At 36.7% G+C, this 20,320-nt stretch overlaps 1 protein-coding gene across 1 annotated transcript; it reads right to left on the bottom strand.

The window, feature by feature from the left end:
• Positions 1 to 7,582: 7,582 nt before the first annotated feature.
• On the bottom strand, positions 7,583 to 19,242 carry LOC144434960 (zinc transporter ZIP11-like). Its single transcript, XM_078123490.1, has 9 exons — positions 19,094 to 19,242; positions 17,909 to 17,947; positions 12,583 to 12,750; positions 12,248 to 12,350; positions 11,204 to 11,383; positions 10,855 to 10,924; positions 10,349 to 10,447; positions 8,484 to 8,642; positions 7,583 to 8,001 (listed from the first exon to the last, which is right to left on the bottom strand). Exons 1-9 carry the CDS (start codon positions 19,199 to 19,201, stop codon positions 7,923 to 7,925), a joined length of 1,005 nt encoding a protein of 334 aa, XP_077979616.1. The 5' UTR covers positions 19,202 to 19,242; the 3' UTR covers positions 7,583 to 7,922.
• Positions 19,243 to 20,320: the final 1,078 nt, after the last annotated feature.

Genomic DNA, 20,320 nt, shown 5'->3' on the forward strand with positions numbered 1-20,320 from the left:
GTTGTAAATTAATCCAGAAGGAAATGTCAATTGTATGTGAGCGAAATGGCTGTGTACATACAAATGGATGGATGAATGATATAGAAGGAAAGAACCTATTGTCACGTATAGCCCCCCCCCCCCCCTTCGGGCATTGCTTGGACGAGGAGCTAACAAAGTCCCACACTGGTGACCTACCATAATTATAATTTCACTTCAAATATACCATCTATAATAATCATGGTGATAAATATGCATTATCATACAACCGGTATCACTTCCAATATTCAGTATTTATTACTCCCTGGCACATTAGTCTCGTTAATATATATTCGCTCAGTGATCTGACTCGCTATCTTTTACGTTTTTGCCAATAAAACGGCGCTGTTTCAGTGCATAGGGTACTAGTATATAATGAAACGTACCTTTATGGCCTGGGTATGTGTTTTGTGGACCTCGAGAGTACGGCTTATAAAGGGCCCACCAATTAAAAGTGGGACCCTCATGGTCCACAAACCCACATCTGGGCCGTAGAGATTATTATTGATGTACTATTTTGTGTGTTTTGAAATTATATTTCGATGTTTGATTCTCTGCACGCCAACACCCCCTTCTTTCTGGTTACTATTGGTATATCTGCATGAGTAGATACAATTTGTAGATTACCCATCAGATATACACATTTGTGCAAGGCTTAATTCAAAGGGGGGACTATGTTTGAAGTGATCTGGTTGGAGTACAAAACTTGAACACACTCACTGTAGTTGGAAATAGATAAAACAGACTAGTTACGTAGAAACAGCTTGCCTGCCACGATAATAAATCAACCCATTTAACAGGAATTTATTGAGAACCTAAAATCTTTGAAGTCTATAAAATTCACAAAGGTTATCACCGTATTATACACCACTAGGTCACAGCTTTTCAAATTAAGTGCTAAATTTATTGAAATGGCAATTGAAAATAGTCAAGTACAAATACTTTATACAGTAACAGTAAACCATGACACTAATCATTGAGCAAGATTTCGCAAAAAAAAGTGGAAAAAAAATCTGTTATGAAATGTACACACCATTTGAAGATACTGACAGCAGCTGTGACATGGATCAAGAGAACACGAATATAGGATGTCAGACACATAGCTTTGATTTATAAAAATTACAGAGATAAGGTCCACACTTCAGATGTACCAAGCAACACATTTGAATTGGAAATAACAAGATATTTACTGTTAATACCAAACATCCGCAGTAGATTTAAAACCAATCGACATACCACGCCGTTATAATGAGTTGACTACTTTTGATCATTTGACCGGTCTGTATTAAGACACGCCATGTCGTGCCACACCTATCAGTCAGCACCCATTGTAAAGCGAAGATTGATTAGGGCCGAACGACATGAAATATCTGTCAAAGTTTTGACAACCTATGACAGAAGCAAACTGAAACTTTTATTGAGACATGAATGGACGTCGATAGGAGGATACTCGGAGTCTATGGGGTAGCCTACTTGTAGACGTGAAGGACTAGACTAACGCTACTACACTATTCCCACATTTTGATTTTTCGCTCGAAGGAAGGATGAGCGAATTCAATATACATTAAAACAAATAAAAATGTCAGTTAGGAAAGAGGAATAGTGTAGTAGTGTTAGTCCTTCAAGTCTACAGGTAGACTACAGTTAAGATAGCTGAAATAGTGTAGTAGTATTAGTCCTTCAAGTCTACAGGTAGGCTATAGTTAGGATAGCTGAAATAGTGTAGTAGTATTAGTCCTTCAAGTCTACAGGTAGGCTAAAGTTAGGATAGCTGAAATAGTGTAGTAGCGGTAGTCCTTCATGTCTATAGGTAGACTACAGTTAGGATAGCTGAAATAGTGTAGTAGTATTAGTCCTTCAAGACTACAGGTAGACTACAGTTAAGATAGCTGAAATAGTGTAGTAGTATTAGTCCTTCAAGACTACAGGTAGGCTATCTATGGGGAGACCAATGCAAAGTTTCATACATAATCTTCCAGTGTATATATTCAGGGACTTCCAGTGATTACAGGATGATTATATATATCTGCCTAATCACGGCATTGCTATCATCCATTTATGTCAGATGATATGATACATGTAAATGCCATATTAATAGTCTCTTCACACAGTGAACATATTATTTCCCCGAGATTCAGACTTACACTCCATTTGCGTGTCTAGTATAGTGCAGATACAGAGGCCAAACCTATGGTACAATATAACACAGTCTGTAACCGAACTCAGTTTTGGCTGGTCACTTTACAACATACATATACATGATACAATGTAATGAAGCTTATTTCTGAGTTTGATTACCATCAACACAATTGTTTTAGTAGGAATAGAATAATGATATACAGCTCCCTAATAATATTCCAAAATGAAACAAGAGAACCATCCACAACCACAAAGTTACAGACTGTGTCCCTTTAATCACAAAATATGGTTAGGGCGTTAGACTAAACGATGGAATTTACACAATTTCTGCTACTTGTTCTGTGACCCATACTTGAGAACATTCTGGAATGTAAAGAACACGTATTAGGCAGGGGGTCAATACACAGGTTATCCTCACCTTGTCAGCTGTTATAACCTGATATCAGGCCATTCTCATCAAAGTGTTTTTTAATTTCAGTTCTTTAACTATAAATCTTGGTGTCGGCATTATTGCCTCTCATACATCGAGTTAAACGATTTTAGTAACCATAAATTATGAACTCAATAGCTGTATCTCCGAAGAATTTGTTGAAAGAATGTTTAGAACACCAATATTGAGAATGATACATATTGCACATCAGGCTATATGTAAGCAATGTGTATGTGGAGTGGAGCCATGATGGGTGAATGGTTAGAGTGGCTGGCTTGGAATCTGCAGGTTACAGGTTCAAGCCCCATCGCTGCCATTTGTTTCTAAGTGGCTAATATCCTTGGGCAAGATTTGAACCATGATTGTGCCTCAGTCAACGCAGCTTTATAATCAGGGACCTGTTAGGATAGAGGTTGCAATGTGAATGCTTTAATACTATACACTTATAAAGGCTGCAATGGATTGTATGCTGCTCAGGGAGTTAAGGAAGTATAGGACCATTGTGCCACTATAGATCTGTGCCAGGGATAACCATTGGAAAACTCTATGAGCAAAGAGTGGGAAAGTGCCGTATAAAAAATAACATTAGTGTGTTATTAAAGTTGCACTAGCTGCAACCAGAATGATTTTTTTGAAACTGTTTTACAAGATATAATTGACTTACTCCTAATATCATACAGCCTAAATAGTGCTGAGTCACCTGTGGGTAAACAATTTGGTGTAGCTGTATGCATATAAATGGTATAATGAATCCAATCAAATTGATTTTTAGGTCAGCATCCTAAAGTCGGCAATCCACTGCATCACAATTTCAACATATCACTCTACTACTCATGAACAATATCAATCTCTAATTAGCATGTACTGTTTAATTATTGGTATGTTAACAACTTTCAGTTAATATATTGTTGGTTGTCTGATCAAAAAAAATCAATACTCCAATTACAACTAGTGTAGCTTTACTAGTGGATTGGCATACCACTTTAACTTGTGACATAGACATCATATGTGTATGCCAAGATTTGGATAGTGTGAATGAAATACTAGCAATCGTAAATGTGGACTAAAGACAACCTACAAAATTAATATGGCAACTGCTATCATTGATTGCCGGGGCAGGTGTGTGTGTGTGGGGTGGGGGGGGGGGGGGGGGGGTGTACTCCCCATGTTTCCAGAATGGGTGCCCATTGAGGGCTAGAAAGTTAAAAGTCAAAATAAAGCCCTTTTCTATGAAGTGGTGAGCCCATATACACACTCAATACTTTGATTCTTGAGTTTTTTTGGCCTTGTTTATTTAAAACAAAACTTGTGTGCCAAAATGTAGAGATATGTATGCATTTGCACTAGTTAAAACATTATTGTTGTAAGTCATACACCTACAGAACTGAGAAATGAGTCACAGTTCATCAGATGTTCGTATCAATTTACCCATGATTCTCTTCATACCAGGTTCCATATGCTAAATGCAAATTAGGAACAGTTTCAAATCATTTCCTGGAGTTTTCAGTTTGCATCATTTTCCAGTAGTTTTTTTTATCATTTTCAGTGAATACTGGCTGACAGTTGGTTTAGTATGTCACAAAGTTTACTCCAAAATACAAATTTTCAGAGACTTTGCAGGAGAGGTTTGAACTCCAGAATTTTCCAGGAGTAGTTTCAAATTCCAGGACTTCCCAGATTGGTTTAAAAGTTCAGGATTATGCAGGAGATTATGAAACTTATGTGACAGTCTCCTTGAAATGCTATATGCTGGGTTTACTACCAATGCATCTTTCAAATTTGAAAGGCAAAATTTCACTTCACTTACAAAAATGGAACTATAGTTTATGGACCAATCAAAGTTTATACACTGATATACCCCAGGTAATACCCAGTAGTATGACTAACAACAGTAATACTTTACACAGTGGTATTATTACATCAAATAGTTTTAAAAGATTACAATAAGTAAAAAATATTACATGACTGATTCATTTAGTTGTATTTTGATTTGAATGTAGAATAACTTACTCGATAAATTAAAAATCTTGCATCAAATGGTAGCTACATCAAGAATGAAAAGTAATACACATAATTATGTAATCATTTGTTATAACTGAAATTTCTATAAGCATAAAATCAACATCTATTAAAAAGAACAGAGTACCACATCTGCAACAATCTTTGTAATTGTCCCTACTTCTATGTTGCTAGATTGTCCATACATTCCAAGGTGGTGTGAACGACGTGTCACAAACACAATATCAAATCTCATATTGAAACACTGGAATCTGAATGTTCAATTCTTGTTATGTTGAATTAGTGTCAAAATTTTTGGCTTTTCTATTTGAACACTGTGTCAAAATAAATAAGCATGAACAGGGAATTATTTTTATGCGAATGAATACATTAACTTGGAAAAAGTGATGTGGCTATAACTTTAAGTACATGTAAATTGAAGTCATACTCAAATGGCACAGAAGGTTAGAAATTGTTTTCATCTAAAATTTTGACTTTCAAAGTGATGTGGCTATAACTTTAAGTACATGTAAATTGAAGTCATACTCAAATGGCACAGAAGGTTAGAAATTGTTTTCATCTAAAATTTTGACTTTCAAAATAAATAAATTCCCAGTTTAGTCACAGTCATTTGTACAAATTTATAACTCTTCTAGATACAAATTTCACCAGTGACTTTATTTACTCTTAGACTAGTTTCTTCCTCGTCTGTGGTCAGCACAAACTACCCAGTATATCTGTACAAACTACAAACTACAAGTGACCATAGTATCTAGAATTTGGAAAAAAAAACGTTTTTTCTTGTTTTCTTTCATTTTCTTTTGTTACGACCGACTCAATATTCATCCTGTTTATAGCCAAATCAAAGAACGACTTCTGTGATTTTTCTGTCAGCTTCTTACCAAGTCGGAGTTCTGTTACAGTTGACTGAACATTCACCCTGTTTATATACTAAATAAACTTCCACTCTCACCTAATCCCACCCTCATCTGAATGAAAACACCTCTAATCCTATAATAGCTGCTGTATCAGTTACCAAGTCAATTTACCTTGCATCTCAACGTTTGTGGATTACTAACACAAGATAAACAGCTCAAACTCTATGTATTCCCATCAGCTGAACATTTATTGTTTATAAGTTAAAAGTTAAGATGCAAGGTACATTGGGCAATGTAACTGATACAGCACTAAGTATAAGATTAGAGATATTTTCATCTAAACAAGGGATTAGGCAAGAATAGAATATAACAAGGTGTCTTTTATTCAGTCAATAAACATAGCATATATTCAGTGGAGTGTAACCATAGACAGTACAGGGGGTCTATGTTACAGGAAATTAGGAATAAAGAAGACATACTTAGGGGGTCTATGTTACAAGAAATTAGGAATAAAGAAGACAGATTTAGGGGGTCTATGTTGCAGGAAGTTAGTAATAAAGAAGACAGACTTAGGGGGTCTATGTTGCAGGAAGTTAGTAATAAAGAAGACAGACTTATAATAAAACAGAAAGAAATCTTTGTTTTATTCCATCACAAAAAGTTTCAAAATGTGCATTATCACGTCTCCCTGTGGTATCATTGTAAACAGTTACACTAATGCTCAGATGTAAACTGGATAGTTAAATAGGAATACCACAGCAGCAAATAAAAACATTTTTGTAAACTTTTTAGATTATCTATCTGACAGTAATAAAGTAAGAGTTATGAATATTCATTGTTCATCTAATCCATATGTAAGTCTACTGACTTCCATCAGGCAACACTGGACAACTGTCAGAACAATCAAGGTGAAAACAGGTTTCAATTTGGTGTTTTTTGGCAATTTTATGGTGATGTTACATCATGAAATGATTCTCCAGAACCCAAAGTTTATGAAAACATCACCTTCCCCCACGTCTCAGGGGTGTCAGAAGAAATTCGCAGAGTTTTCCCGCAATACCAAATACCAGTTTCCCTCAAAGCCGCTAACACGTTGAGGCAAAAGTTAAACACGACAGTTGAATAAGTTACTGTGGTGCTATCATATCACTCACATCATGTGTAAGTTGATGGCAATAACTGATACAAGTACTAACACAGACAAACCCACTAGAGACAATCAAAGTAACATCGTTTATGCTATACAGTGTAAAGATGAGGGTTGCCAGGAATTGTATATTGGTGAAACAAAACAAACTCTGGACAAACGAATGTACCAACACAGAGGAGCGACTTCATCCGGTGTGGGGAATTCGGCAGTGTATACACACCTCAACAGTATGAACCACTCCTTTGACAATAAGGATGTAGTTATATTGGACAAAGAACACAGGTGGTTTGAAAGAGGGCTAAAGGAGGCCATATATGTTAAACAGGAGGAGCCTTCTCTTAACAGGGGAGGGGTACTATGTCATAACTTGACAGGGGCATACACACTGTGATTAGGAAAATTCCTTGATGGTTTTCATCATCACATGACAATTCTACTGTCAGGTGTCACCAACCTTCTGTCAATAGATCATCAGTCGGCTTGAAGAAGTGTCCAGGGTAGGACGTGAAACTGTTGTCATTCAAAACAACAGCAAGTCCAGTTGGATAGATTATAATTACTTCATTATGAACTTCATACCTGGATGATTGAAAACATTCCTAGACATATTTATGACAATACCTTTTATTCCACAGTGTGGTGTTCCTCTTACTTGAGTTATCGTATTACAAATAGAACTGTCCTGTAGGTGGAAGAAATTCTTTGATTGGTTGTTGTTGAATATGTTGTCATGACTACAAGATGATGATTCGTTGAATGAACACATCAACTTGTAGCTCACAAGAGTGACATATTGTTTTCTTGTACAACCTTGGGTGATTTATGCACATAAAATGAAAAGAATCAATATACTTACTTTGTTCATAAAATCATACATAACAATATCATTGGACAATAAAATCTCATAAACAATTTCAAATCCTTTGTTAGGGCAAAAACTAAAAAACTAAATATACTAATACATGACAATAGAAGTCTACATGGACTGAGATGAATCAAGATTATTAGTCATATGTTTATAATGGTGATACTAATTATAATCACCAATAAAATCAATCCATAAGACAGCACCAGGCACATGTAAAGCTATGTGAATGTAAAAATTACCCAGGTCAATGACTCTTGAATGAACTCTGTTCTACAAGTTCACCTATGACCTGTCACACTGAATTGCACTTCAATGTTATTTCCAAGGTTATGTGACTGGGGTCAAGTGAGGTCAACAAAGTATCCCCGAGTGGGGTCAACTGATGTCAAGTAAGGTCAACTAGGCTTTCATGACTGGGGTCAACTGTGGTGTTGATTAAGGTCAACCAAGTCCAACATCCAATGACATCATCACAATGAATCCGATTATGCAGCCCCATGATGCAAGAATACCATTTCCACTGAAAGATGTAATATATTCATGGTTGTCATGTAAACAGATTAGCTTTGATAACTATAGGTACTGATATTATTTGATATTATTTGATATTATTTGATATTATTTGATATTAAAGTTTAAGTACAAGGTGGTGAAAACAAATAAAAATTGCATTGGTTCTAACTCTGGATGAAATCTTTCATGACATTATTAAAAACACTGGTTGTATTTGCCTGACAAAGAGATCATGGTAAATGTGATGTCATCATATGATGTCTTCCCATAAACCCTTGCAGGAAATCCCCCCAAAATGGCTGAACACTTGCCAAGAGCAGTAGGACTTCACATGAATTTAAAGAAAGATGAATAAGTTACTGTGGTGCTATGCCATCACTCAAATCATGTGTCAGTTGATGGCAATAATTGATACAAGTGTACTTAAAACAGAAATAAGTTTGACTGGACTTTTCCTTGAAAGCTTACAAGGGTTGTGTTTTTACTTACCCACTTTGTGACTCTGGTACTATGTCATCAACAACCACATATACCATAGCACCTGCAGCAAATGCCATAGCATAGGGTAGCAATGGCTCAGCTACTACCATGGCAACAGCTCCAAGGACACCAGCTATAGGCTCAACCATCCCACTTAGTTGACCATACCTGAACATAACCATTGTAATATATTGTTACAGTACATTTAGACATACTATCTGGATTTGTACCCCTCTCCCCTACTCTATGTAGCAATAATCTTATACAGGTGAAATCATATAATGGGACGATACTTCCTTCATCTAAGTCACAATGGGCAAATGGTTAGCATGACCAGCTTGGAATCTGCAGGTTGCAGGTTCGAGCCCCATTGCTGCCATTTGTTTTGGAATGGCTGAAGTCCTTGGGCACAGTGACGGCTCAAATCAAGGAGTCATGGAGATATTTCAGTGAAAATCAAAGTTCTTAAAGTCTCTCAAAACACTGACATAAAAGCTTGTCTGTGACCCTTTAATTTGATAACATAAATGCTGGTTCCCACATCTTGTTTTCAAGGATATCAACGATCTTGTATTTTCCCCATACAGTAAAATATACATAATTCAGCGACCATATTGGATTCAGCAGCCATATTGGATTCTAAAATGGCTGAATTTTGATAACATTTTGACCTGTATTTCAAAAGTTTGTACACAGACCCTTGACTTTCTTTCTTGATTTCAACTGAGAATGGGTTGGCGTTTTCTTGAACAAAGTTACATACAATAAAAGATTAAACAGTTCATTTCTGAGGCTTCTTTCAGATTCATATTATAATTTGGGCATAAAAAGACAGGTGGCTGAAAGAACTACAGAACTCATTGATCTTTAACATAAGACTGATCCCCATTGCTCCAATCATAGGATTAGTATCCATGGTTAAACAAGACCTTGGGATTCAAACAACACGGTTTAAAACTATTATGTATTTGGACCACTTGGCCTTTGGCAATGGAATACCAACTGCATGACGCAGTGAGATCAGTTCTCAATACATTGACTTTCAAACTATCCTTGGCATGCTGTGGTGTTTGACAACTAGTGAACCCTGTAAACCTGAAACATAGATCCATGCATGCCACAGTTACACTCTGCTTACGAACAAACAGATCCTCCTTGTTTCTGCTACAATACCTGCCTGGTATTTTAAGTTTGAAATTCCATGGCAGACACTTCATATATTTACCTATCTCTGTTTCTCTTAAATAGTCAGGTGATTTTTTTCTCTCAATCTCTCAATTTTTTTTAATGATTTAACATGATAGTATAATATGAAATTGGTATGTAAAATATGTGAACAATCCTCCATTACATACTGCCCTCTAGAGACACATTACTGTGGAATGTCTAGTTGAACAGTGAAAATCTTTTCAGGAGTGTAAATAAAACAAAGGCAAAGGGTCTGTAACACATCTTAAAATATTAGGCAGGAGAATGAAGTCAAACATTTCAACAAAACTGAACTGCAAGCTTAACATTGACTGACAATTAAAAGTAAATACGGACACTTGAGGGCGCTGTTGGCCCTGCACTAAAGACTGTTTTCAAGTCAAATGATGATTGGAAAGAAGGGTATGAAAGAAATATGTGAGAAAAATAATGCTTATAATGATATGGGAGGCTACACAACACGTCTAAGTTTAAGGGTGCACACACATATATTGGCACATACTCACAAAACACACACACACACACACACACCATGGACAATAATAAACCAAATTCAAAAGATTTGAGTACAGGTTAGATTCATAGACAATAATAAACCAAATTCAAAAGATTTGAGTACAGGTCAGATTCATAGGTCATGTGATATAACAAATTAATTATCTTACCAAAAACTTTTCCATGTAGAATACCCTGCCCCTCGCAAAGGAAGACTAACTGCAAGGCCTTCGGGAAAATTTTGAATTCCTATACCAATAGCAAGATTTCTAGGAATATACAAAATTGCACAGAAGACAATTATTTCATAACTTCAGACTGATTGTGAGTAAGAAAATGATGAAGTCACAAGAGAGAGAGAGTGAGAGAGAGAGAGAGAGACAGAGAGAGAGAGAGAAAGGCAGGGTCAGAGACAGAGAGAGCCAGAGACAGAGAAAGAGACAAGAGAGAGACAGGGAGACAGGGACAGAGAAAGACTGAGAGACACACAGAGAGATATTTTGATATCTTATGGTGGATTACACCTATAATTTCTATCATTTCTGAACATTTACAACCAAACAACTTTTAATTCATATTTATTTTTATATTTTTCACAGTGAACAATAATTTACGAGTGGTTTTAAAATATCTAAGAATGTTACTAAAAGACACAACAATGAAAGTTTAACATTACCTGGCATTTTCAAAAGTAGCTGAAGCTGTTTTACCAATTGCACCAAAACCCACACCAACAGCTAAACCCTCTGATAAAGGTAACAACAACAACACAAACTGTATTTAGGATCAAATTTACAGTTAGATTAACACATTCATGCTCCACTCTGTTTGTTCTAAAATACAACTGTTTTCCTTACAAACCATAAGCATACAGAGTAACCCTATACCAGCCTAACCACTAACTAACAACTGAACATAGTGATACACTGCATGCAAGTCAAATTAGTATATAAACTCAAATTCAAAAGACAGATTATTGATTTGACAAAATATTTTGAAGTTCAAAGTTTTTCTTTTGTTCTCACCTGGTATATTATGTATAGTAATAGCAATTATTAATAAAAGAATTCGTCTCCAACTAAGTTTTCTCTGTGAGATTGACATAGATTTATTTGAAAATCCTCCTTCAGCGTCATCTATAACTTCAGAAGGATTCAATGGTCGACGTCTCTGTGTTGTACTTGATGGTCCATTTTCTGATACACCTACAAAATAAGACATGATATAATTTGTAATCTTGAATTTTTTTGACTATATTTGGACCTGTCCTAACTAGTTTGCTGTAAACACTGTGTTGTTTCTCAGACAAACAGTAAAAAGTATCTTAAAAAGATGACTCAAATACTTCTAGACCGCTAACGTGAAGAATGTGCCTAGGGGCCAATTTTCCCTGAAAACAAAGTTATTGAATTATCTCAAAATTTTGTCTTATGACAGCTTGTTCCTGGTACTTTGAAATAATAAACAAAATATGTTTTGGGTTCACTATCTTATTTTCAAAGAAAATCTTTTATTTTCCAATACAGTTAACACAGTATTTGGTGGCCATTTTGGATTCTAAAGTGGTGGCCATTTTGGATTCTAAAATTTGACTTTCAAAAATTTGCATGGTGACCATGGTTTTTCTTCAAGATTTTACTGAAAATTTTTTGTAGGTTTCTTGAACAAAGTAATAGCTTATGACCTTTATTTCAGTTGTAAAAACTATATTAATTGTTAAAAATAGGTTGAAGAAACACTTTCAAAAGGTCAAAAATTCCTGAACAGCAAAGAAAAATTTGCATATGTATGAAATTATGTCATAATAGGAAATTTGCATACGTATGAGATGATGATGATGATGATGATGATAATGATGATGATGATGATGATGATGTCATAAAAGGAACACATTGCGCTACTGCTGAGTTCACTATTACCTTGTAATTAAATAATCGCCTTTCAATAGAAATATGTGAATAAGGTAAATATAAGGTTGCAATGAAGCCTTTCCACAACTAAAAACTGAGAGTGAATAGATGTCACAATAGTTGTCACAATACCATAAAGTGATGTTATGGTTTTCTTACCTATTATGGTTGATGAATTATCATAATGGACATCAATTTGTTCTTCTTGGTGAATTTTTTCTTCTGTTTCTAACGCAAGTGCAATATTTGGTGAACTCACACCCTATGGATAAAGAAATTGTACGTTACATTTACATGTATCTCCGGAGCTGTTTCAAAATGATTCAAAATGCCATTGACAGAATGCAAGATAATGCTCGCACAGAAAAATACAAGGCCATTTTTGTTTTTGCAACAGAGAATTTTAGTTCCTTTAGAACACAAATGTATATTACATGATATACGATATACAATGCTATATGTTTTCCCCTATACAAGGACTATACTGTACATACCAAGTAAGGTAACATCCAGTCAGCCATGTAGACAAACCCAGCACCAAGACCAAACCCAATAGCTGTAGGGATGAAAGCCCACTGTCCTTTATCGCCATAGTTACCAGATTGTTCAGCTAGTTCTATGGCTGGTGCTAGAAGTGACCAATAGGAGGCAGCCAGCATTACCTGTATATACAAATAACGTTATTCACATGTTGACTGATTGAGAGGGCAACATCACGTTACGTATGTTGACTGATTGAGAGGGCAACATCATATGTTACGTATGTTGACTGATTGAGAGGGCAACATGATCTGTTATGTATGTTGACTGATTGAGAGGGCAACATCACGTTACGTATGTTGACTGATTGAGAGGGCAACATCATATGTTACGTATGTTGACTGATTGAGAGGGCAACATCATATGTTATGTATGTTGACTGATTGAGAGGGCAACATCATATGTTATGTATGTTGACTGATTGAGAGGGCAACATCATATGTTACGTATGTTGACTGATTGAGAGGGCAACATCATATGTTACGTATGTTGACTGATTGAGAGGGCAACATCATATGTTACGTATGTTGACTGATTGAGAGGGCAACATCATATGTTACGTATGTTGACTGATTGAGAGGGCAACATCATATGTTTCCTTGAGGGCCTGTAGATCACCCAAACACAGGCTGTTTCTCCCAAGAGCAAAGCCCTAGGGAAACAGTCTGTGTTGGGGTGCCCCACAGGTCCTAGGGAAACTGACGTATGATATACAATTAGTCAATATGTGTTTTGTAACACACCACATATCAGTAACACCACATTGTATGCTGTGCCTTTTATGACATCAACTTCCTTCTTGGGCTAAGTACTGCATATCCAGTTATTTGATTGCGATTCACTTCACACCAATTTCAACTAGTCCCATTTCAACTCGCCCCAATATTAACTCATCCCATTTTCAACTAATCCCAATCCCTTTCAAAATTATGTAGTAAAAGTAATTTGCAGATCTTTGCAGTATGATTTACGTGTACATGTATGAAAATCAGGAATGCACTGATAGAAGCCTACATGTACAATGCACTGATAGAAGTCTACATGTACAATGCACTGATAGAAGTCTACATGTACAATGCATTCATAGAAGCCTACATGTACAATGCACTGATAGAAGCCTACATGTACAATGCACTGATAGAAGTCTACATGTACAATGCACTGATAGAAGTCTACATGTACAATGCATTCATAGAAGCCTACATGTACAATGCACTGATAGAAGCCTACATGTACAATGCATTCATAGAAGTCTACATGTACAATGCACTGATAGAAGCCTACATGTACAATGCACTGATAGAAGCCTACATGTACAATGCATTGATAGAAGTCTACATGTACAATGCACTGATAGAAGTCTACATGTACAATGCATTGATAGAAGCCTACATGTACAATGCATTGATAGAAGTCTACATGTACAATGCATTGATAGAAGCCTACATGTACAATGCATTGATAGAAGCCTACATGTACAATGCACTGATAGAAGTCTACATGTACAATGCACTGATAGAAGCCTACATGTACAATGCACTGATAGAAGTCTACATGTACAATGCACTGATAGAAGCCTACATGTACAATGCACTGATAGAAGTCTACATGTACAATGCACTGATAGAAGCCTACATGTACAATGCATTGATAGAAGCCTACATGTACAATGCATTGATAGAAGTCTACATGTACAATGCATTGATAGAAGCCTACATGTACAATGCATTGATAGAAGCCTACATGTACAATGCACTGATAGAAGTCTACATGTACAATGCACTGATAGAAGCCTACATGTACAATGCACTGATAGAAGTCTACATGTACAATGCACTGATAGAAGCCTACATGTACAATGCACTGATAGAAGTCTACATGTACAATGCACTGATAGAAGCCTACATGTACAATGCACTGATAGAAGTCTACATGTACAATGCACTGATAGAAGCCTACATGTACAATGCACTGATAGAAGTCTACATGTACAATGCACTGATAGAAGCCTACATGTACAATGCATTGATAGAAGTCTACATGTACAATGCATTGATAGAAGCCTACATGTACAATGCATTGATAGAAGTCTACATGTACAATGCATTCATAGAAGTCTACATGTACAATGCACTGATAGAAGCCTACATGTACAATGCATTGATAGAAGCCTACATGTACAATGCATTGATAGAAGCCTACATGTACAATGCACTGATAGAAGTCTACATGTACAATGCACTGATAGAAGCCTACATGTACAATGCACTGATAGAAGTCTACATGTACAATGCACTGATAGAAGCCTACATGTACAATGCACTGATAGAAGTCTACATGTACAATGCACTGATAGAAGCCTACATGTACAATGCACTGATAGAAGTCTACATGTACAATGCACTGATAGAAGCCTACATGTACAATGCACTGATAGAAGTCTACATGTACAATGCACTGATAGAAGCCTACATGTACAATGCATTGATAGAAGTCTACATGTACAATGCATTGATAGAAGCCTACATGTACAATGCATTGATAGAAGTCTACATGTACAATGCATTCATAGAAGTCTACATGTACAATGCACTGATAGAAGCCTACATGTACAATGCATTGATAGAAGTCTACATGTACAATGCACTGATAGAAGCCTACATGTACAATGCACTGATAGAAGCCTACATGTACAATGCATTGATAGAAGTCTACATGTACAATGCACTGATAGAAGCCTACATGTACAATGCATTGATAGAAGTCTACATGTACAATGCATTGATAGAAGTCTACATGTACAATGCACTGATAGAAGCCTACATGTACAATGCATTGATAGAAGCCTACATGTACAATGCATTGATAGAAGCCTACATGTACAATGCACTGATAGAAGCCTACATGTACAATGCATTGATAGAAGCCTACATGTACAATGCATTGATAGAAGCCTACATGTACAATGCACTGATAGAAGCCTACATGTACAATGCACTGATAGAAGTCTACATGTACAATGCATTGATAGAAGCCTACATGTACAATGCATTGATAGAAGCCTACATGTACAATGCATTGATAGAAGCCTACATGTACAATGCATTGATAGAAGTCTACATGTACAATGCATTGATAGAAGCCTACATGTACAATGCATTGATAGAAGTCTACATGTACAATGCACTGATAGAAGTCTACATGTACAATGCACTGATAGAAGTCTACATGTACAATGCACTGATAGAAGTCTACATGTACAATGCATTGATAGAAGTCTACATGTACAATGCACTGATAGAAGTCTACATGTACAATGCACTGATAGAAGTCTACATGTACAATGCATTGATAGAAGTCTACATGTACAATGCACTGATAGAAGTCTACATGTACAATGCATTGATAGAAGCCTACATGTACAATGCACTGATAGAAGCCTACATGTACAATGCACTGATAGAAGCCTACATGTACAATGCACTGATAGAAGCCTACATGTACAATGCACTGATAGAAGTCTACATGTACAATGCACTGATAGAAGCCTACATGTACAATGCACTGATAGAAGTCTACATGTACAATGCATTGATAGAAGCCTACATGTACAATGCACTGATAGAAGTCTACATGTACAATGCACTGATAGAAGTCTACATGTACAATGCATTGATAGAAGCCTACATGTACAATGCACTGATAGAAGCCTACATGTACAATGCACTGATAGAAGCCTACATGTACAATGCACTGATAGAAGCCTACATGTACAATGCATTGATAGAAGCCTACATGTACAATGCATTGATAGAAGCCTACATGTACAATGCATTGATAGAAGTCTACATGTACAATGCACTGATAGAAGCCTACATGTACAATGCACTGATAGAAGCCTACATATACAATGCATTGATAGAAGCCTACATGTACAATGCATTGATAGAAGCCTACATGTACAATGCATTGATAGAAGTCTACATGTACAATGCACTGATAGAAGCCTACATGTACAATGCATTGATAGAAGCCTACATGTACAATGCACTGATAGAAGCCTACATGTACAATGCACTGATAGAAGCCTACATGTACAATGCACTGATAGAAGCCTACATGTACAATGCATTGATAGAAGTCTACATGTACAATGCACTGATAGAAGCCTACATGTACAATGCACTGATAGAAGCCTACATGTACAATGCACTGATAGAAGCCTACATGTACAATGCACTGATAGAAGCCTACATGTACAATGCACTGATAGAAGTCTACATGTACAATGCATTGATAGAAGCCTACATGTACAATGCATTGATAGAAGTCTACATGTACAATGCATTGATAGAAGCCTACATGTACAATGCACTGATAGAAGCCTACATGTACAATGCACTGATAGAAGCCTACATGTACAATGCATTGATAGAAGCCTACATGTACAATGCACTGATAGAAGCCTACATGTACAATGCACTGATAGAAGCCTACATGTACAATGCACTGATAGAAGCCTACATGTACAATGCATTGATAGAAGCCTACATGTACAATGCACTGATAGAAGCCTACATGTACAATGCACTGATAGAAGTCTACATGTACAATGCACTGATAGAAGCCTACATGTACAATGCATTGATAGAAGCCTACATGTACAATGCATATCAAAACCTCTTATCACTAAAACTTAGTAAAAGAATGAGGTAATTAATTATATAAAGCCTATTCTATGGCTATTTGTGTCCAGTGTTCATCTTGATTTCTATCATAAAATAAAATAAAGTACAGAGTTTGGCTGGATGAATTCCTGGAAGTCAGAGTTTGGCTGGATGAATTCCTGGAAGTCAGAGTTTGGCTGGATGACTCCCTGGAAGTCAGAGTTTGGCTGGATGAATTCCTGGAAGTCAGTGAAGTTGCATTAGGATTAGGTCACAATTGTATTTCCTGATTTTAGTTATAAAAGACATTACGGTAGACGTGAAAACATCATGTGTCCACTATATTGACGTTCAATTTGGTTTATCTATCCATCATTTTGGTAAGAAAACCAAATTTTTTATGTTAAACAAATAACGAAAAATAAAAACAAGCAATCAGCCCACAAATCTGATCTACTGAAATTGGGGTGAATTGAATTGGATGAGTTGAAATGGGACGAGTTGAAATTGGGACAAAATGATCCGTCACCATTATTCAAATATGTATCTATACATCTGTGCACTGATGGACGTGAATATTATACTTTGATATTCTGTACACGGTTATACTTACTCCTGCTGCAAATCCTAAACTGCCATCTAGTACTTTCCTCTGCAAAATAAGACACAGTGAGTCAATATCACATTTTATATCAAACTATAATTGCCATGGCACGTAGGAAACATATTACATCTGATAATATGCATAGGAACAATTGAACCGAATCTCTTCATATAATTATAACATACTTCCTGAGTTAATGTAGAAATGTTGGATTTTGCACCAAAAAAGGCCACAATTTGATTGTTCAGATGCCCTTAATATAATATGGTAAGTCACCTTTGTGCCAAACTAGGGCATGTTAGATCTCAGACCACTACAAAGAATGGTCTGAGGTGAGATACATGGCAGAAACAATGCATGGCTTATGACTTGGTGAGTTTATATAGTCAGGTGATAATCAGGTGATTGTCAGGTGACATAATGTATGATTGCATGATAGAATAATTCATACTTTCGCTATCTTACTTTCATTAATGATTGCACAAATTTGCACATAGTAATTATTTCAAAACAATATTACATTCTCCAAACTAGAAATTCATTCAATTTAATTAATGTTTGTTTACTTTGCTTTTAACAGCTGTTGTTTTTTTTCTATGTGATGTACCAATCCTAATAATTACAGTTGTAGCCTGATAGAGTGGTGGTTGTCTCAGGAATGTCCTCTAATTTCAAGGGGGGGGGGGGCAGCAGTGTTGTAAACAGCCAAAATTCATACAGTGGGAAATTGACCAGATGGTATTATGCAAATAAAATATGAAACTAACACAGTTTGGTTGATCCATTTCAACTATATGGGCCATTTCTATAGACTGAATTAATTTATTCACTGGCCTGCATAATCCACATCATCATTTCACCAAACTGGATGTCAATGAAATGAAACCATATTGTTTACATTACGTGGCTAATATTTCGACAGCATCATGGCATGGCATGGACAATGATCATAACACCTATCCACAATTTTCATTTTCTCCTGAAGCAGCTGGGGTGAGATCGAACTTGTACGAGTAATTGCGACCATTTACAGGCCTTCTTGACAATAGAGGAGACAGAGTTGGGCAAAATATACGAGTGGTAGTGTACTGTAACTTGTACATGTGTAAGGCTTGCAAGCTCCACTGCACCGTGTACATAGTGATCGATCACTGAAACAACAAGTGCACATGCGATTATACGCGATGTCCTTACCTTTCCCGTTCTAAATACGAAAACCAACGCTGACCCTGCCGCTGTTAGACCCCATGTAAAGAGGGTAGCTAGCAAAGATTGTACAACCGGACTATAACCCACCAACATCTTGCCAAGTACATGTATTCATCGGCTTCCGAAGTTCTGTGAAACACGGAAGTCAAACCAAACTACCGATGTTCGTTGGTTTGTGTCTCTGGCCACTGACAACTACGCCCTCTAAACAGGTACAATGAATATACTTTTGTTTTTGTTTTTTGCTCTACAGCGTTCGTGAAGATGCTATACAGCTGGATACCACACACAACTATTTTTCATTCTTGTGTACCGTATATGATATAATCCGTAGAATAATCCATTCATGAATCCTGTGTCTGGAGAATTACTATGTAGGTTATACTCTTAAACCTGACAAACGATGCTCCTGCCAACGACTCATTTGCTCATTGTTGCATCACTTGCATTCTTGAAATTGGGGGGGGGGGGGGGTGTCAAGGTGAAGTGAGGGCTCTATGTATTTTTAAAATACACAAAATAATTATAAGATAATACTAAGAAGTTATAAAATAAAAATACATTGAATGAGAAAACTTTCTCCACAGTCCCCCCCCCCCCCCACACACACCACTTGCTTCCCGAGATACGATTCAGAATGTTTCTATCAGGATACAATATAAAACGTCGATAATATTGTCGTATTTTAGCCAACTATTTATGAAAGGGGTAAAATTACACTTAAGCTTGTTTCTGTGATCGCGCAAGTTCACTCACCACAAACTTTGAAGAAGAAACATATCTTATATCTTGTATTCTCATAGAAACATTCTGCTACGTATCTCGCGGGAGACAAGTGCCTGTGCCACACACACACAGACACACAGACACAGACACAGACACAGACACAGACACAGACACAGACACACCACCACCACCACCACCACCACCACCACCACCACCACCATCACCACCACCACCACCACCACCACCACCACCACCACCACCACCCCATCATCCACTGACGGACCCCACCACCACCGGCAGTATGTATCACATTACGTCGGATTTTGACACTATAGACTAGACTGTCAACAGTCGTCTTGACTTTCCACAATTCTCAGTAACCAACTCGTACTTGAAAACATACGTTGGTGGTCATTGAATCATTGGCACATGAGGTCGGGGTAGCTAGCAAGGTTGTAAATCAACGGTACCTCTACATTTTATTAA

Source organism: Glandiceps talaboti, chromosome 5, assembly GCF_964340395.1.
Source record: "Glandiceps talaboti chromosome 5, keGlaTala1.1, whole genome shotgun sequence".
NCBI lineage: Eukaryota > Metazoa > Hemichordata > Enteropneusta > Spengelidae > Glandiceps > Glandiceps talaboti.

Excerpts from the sequence above, each read along its gene's own strand:
- LOC144434960 (XM_078123490.1), bottom strand. The coding sequence starts at position 19,201 with ATGTTGGTGGGTTATAGTCCGGTTGTACAATCTTTGCTAGCTACCCTC. Across the intron at positions 10,448-10,854 it reads GCTACTTTTGAAAATGCCAG|AAATCTTGCTATTGGTATAG; the intron begins GTAATGTTAAAC and ends GTATATTCCTAG. Across the intron at positions 8,643-10,348 it reads TCTACATGGAAAAGTTTTTG|GTATGGTCAACTAAGTGGGA; the intron begins GTAAGATAATTA and ends GGTTATGTTCAG.